This window comes from Panthera uncia, chromosome A2 (assembly GCF_023721935.1).
Source record: "Panthera uncia isolate 11264 chromosome A2, Puncia_PCG_1.0, whole genome shotgun sequence".
Lineage (NCBI taxonomy): Eukaryota > Metazoa > Chordata > Mammalia > Carnivora > Felidae > Panthera > Panthera uncia.
Genome location: NC_064816.1, coordinates 10,892,458 through 10,895,898, shown reverse-complemented (window position 1 = coordinate 10,895,898; position 3,441 = coordinate 10,892,458). Strand labels below are relative to the sequence as shown.

General features: G+C 44.6%; 1 protein-coding gene across 1 annotated transcript; it reads right to left on the bottom strand.

Moving 5' to 3' along the window:
* Positions 1-479: 479 nt before the first annotated feature.
* LOC125930971 (olfactory receptor 24-like) lies at positions 480-1,511 on the bottom strand. The gene has a single exon (XM_049643127.1). The coding sequence runs from the start codon at positions 1,413-1,415 to the stop codon at positions 480-482; it is 936 nt and encodes a 311-aa protein (XP_049499084.1). The 5' UTR covers positions 1,416-1,511.
* Positions 1,512-3,441: the final 1,930 nt, after the last annotated feature.

The window sequence follows — 3,441 nt, the reverse complement described above, 5'->3', positions numbered from 1 at the left end:
TGCTAAATATTGCTATACTGGCAATCATATTACAATATATAAATGTATTGAATGAACATGTACAACCTCAATTTACATAATGTTCTATGTCAAATAATTCAACAAAAAATAAAATGCTTACATGAAGAATAAAACTTGGTTTCTACCTTTAAAAAAAAAGGGGAAATGGGGTGCCTGGGTGGCTCAGTGGGTTAAGTGTCCAACTTCAGCTGAGGTCATGATCTCGCAGTTCATGGGTTCAAGCTCCACGTTGGGCTCTGTGCTGACAGCTCAGAGCCTAGAGCCTGCTTGAGATTCTGTGTCTCCCTCTCTCTCTCTGCCTCTTCCCTGCTCACACTCTGTCTCTCTCTTTCTCAAAAATAAATAAAGCATTAAAAAATTTTTAATATAAAAAATAAAAACAGGGAGAAAACACCCTGAGTTCAAAAATTGGGAAAAAATTAGTTTATTTCAAAAGGAATTGGGTCTAAAAAGAGTCTTCAAAGAGGCTTAGCCAAGTGGTTTCCTCTAAGAAGTTTCCTGAGGGCACCCTTCAGATCGCGGTTCCGAAGGCTGTAGATGAAGGGGTTCAGCATGGGGGTGACCATGGTGTACATCACTGTGGCTACCATGTCCCTCTGGGTGGTGTGTGTGGATGCAGGGTTGAAGTAGACCCCAATAATAGTCCCATAGAAGAGCGAGATGACACAAAGGTGAGAGCTGCAGGTAGAGAAAGCTTTCCACTTCCCCTGGGCTGAGGGCACCTTCCACACAGCCACAGCAATAGGTGTATAAGAGGCCATGATACACACAAAAGACATCAGAACCACCGAACCCCCAAGGACCAGCATCAACATCTCGTTGACTTGCGTGTTGGAGCAGGAAAGCTTAATCAAGGCATTAATGTCACAGAAAAAGTGTGGGATCCTATTGGTGCAAAAGGACAAGCGGGTCATCAGGATGGTATGGACCATGGAGATGAGGTTTGCTGAGGTCCAGGGCACGGTCACTAGCAAGGCACAACGAAGGACGTTCATGATCGTCATGTAGCGCAGCGGGCAGCAGATGGCCAGGTAGCGGTCGTAAGCCATGACTGAGAGAAGGATGCTTTCCGCTGCCCCAAAGGCAATGAAGAAATACATCTGGGCCAGGCAAGCCTGGGGGGAGATGGTGCTGTGTCTGCACAGATAGTTCACCAGCATCTTGGGGACGGTGGTGGAGGTAAAACAGATGTCCAGAAGAGACAAGTTGCTGAGGAAGAAGTACATGGGGCTGTGGAGGTGAGGGTCCAAGAGGATGGCCAGGATGGTGAGCAGATTCCCCGTGCATCCGATCAGATACAGGCTGCAGGACATACCAATGAGCACCTGCTGCTGTAGAGGCTGCTCGGAGAGGCCGAGGAGGATGAATTCGAAGACTCGGGTCTGATTCTCCATATCCGGGCAGTTCTGAGGCCAGAAACAAGGGCGTCAACAGTGAGTGGACTCTGAAGGAAGAAATGGATCATCGCCTTACTGTCCTTCCCACCCAGCCTTCAGGGTTCCTCTCACTAACCTCTCTGAGCCTGTTTCCTCATCTGCTTAAGGAACTAATAATTCTAACCTCTTAGGATCATTACAAGGATTAAGTGAGAAAACTGTGTACAAGGGCCTTAAATCCATACCTAACATGTAATGTGGACAGTTATTTTTATTACTGGGAGTTTCCAGTGATGTTATCAAGATAAAGAGTGATATATGTTAATTAGCTTGATCGTGGTGACTATTTCACAGTTAGGCACATATCAAAGTATCAAGTTGTATACCCTAATTATATACATTTTTACCTGCCAATTATGACTCACGAAAGATAGGGGGAAGAAATAAACCAAATAAATAGCCTAAATAAAATACTATTTCCAAGACTTGTTTTAAAAAATAATAAAAATAAGGGCGCCTGGTCACTTGGACATCCAACTCTTGACTTCGGTTCAGGTCATGATCTCACAGTTCATGGGTTCGAGCCCTGTGTCGGGGTCTGCGCATGGAGCCTGCTTGGGATTCTTCCTCTCTTCCTCTCTCTGCCCCTCCCCAGCTCATGCTCTCTCTGTCTCTCTCAATATAAATAAATAGACTTAAAAAAATTAAAATGAAAATATTTTTTTCTTTTTTATTTTTTCATTCATTTTTAATATATTTTCAATTGTGATTAAGGGCATCAATTCTGAAGGCAGACAGCCTGGGGTTAAATCTTAGCTCTGCCTCTTACCAGCTGTGGGAGTTAGGCAAGTTACTTAACTTCTCTGTGCCTTAGTTTTCTCATCTTTAAAATGAGGCTAATAATAATACCTGCTCCACATAGTTGTGAAGATGTGGTGGGTGAATACAGAAAATGCTGAACCTCATGAATTTTAAGACCTTTTAGTGGCTGAGAGCAAGGGTTCCGACAGACCCTGTTTGAATACCATCTCTGACACTCATTGGCTGGGTTAGCCAATGACAGACACTCCCACAGCCTCAGTTTCTTGGGAGGAGTAAATGAAACAATTAGGGTGGAGTTCTACAGAAGCTTCTTTTAAAGGCACCCTCTAAAATGTTACAAAGGACACGTATCTTTTCCATCAGTCTCGTTGTCAGGCTATAAGAGCATGCGCAGATTAATTATATCTTGGTGCAGGTTATTTCCAAAGGGAGCTAATTTCATTCATTTTATGCTTCTTAGCGTCAGTGTTGGAGACAGACAATCTTTATTTGCCCACAAATTCTGGCCCCATGTCCCAGGCACTGCTTGTGTTACCCGGACCCTGGGCAGCCCACTGACTCTAAGTCCACCTAGGCTAAGGTACACTCCAGCAACATACACGCCCAAATCTTGGTGGCTGACAGCACTGAAAGCTTATTTCCCTCTCAGGCTGCAAGCCCATCATAGGTTGCTATGGCTGTGCTTCGTGATGAATTCAGTCCAGAACTCGGGCAGAGAGACAAACCTCTGTGTCTGGGGCACTGCCAGTTATCACAGCAATGGAAAAAGTGAAGGGTAGGCTGGCTCCAAAGAGCTTTTACCAGGGAACAGCCTTCTCTCACCTCCACCCACATTTCAGTGGCCAAGCCTGGTGTTAAGGGGGTGGGGTGGCAGAAATCTCACCCTGGGAGCAGCATTACACATTTGTGAACGACAATAGACTCTCCAAAGCTATCCAGTCATCTTTATCCACGGAAGGCTGAGAAAAAGAGTGAATATCTGGGTTGGCTGGTTTTTTGGGGTTTTTTTTGTTTTTGTTTTTGTTTTTGTTTTTTGTATCTATGGACTCCCCCATGCTGAGAACCCAGCAGTGCTGTTCACCCTGCAATCCACATACCATATGGCAAGGCATGTTCAGGGTACATCTGAGGTATGAAAATATTTATTTTGGGGTTTTGTTCTTTAAGTTTATTTATGTATTTTGAGAGGGAGAGCACCCAGGAGGGGCAGACAGAAAGAGAA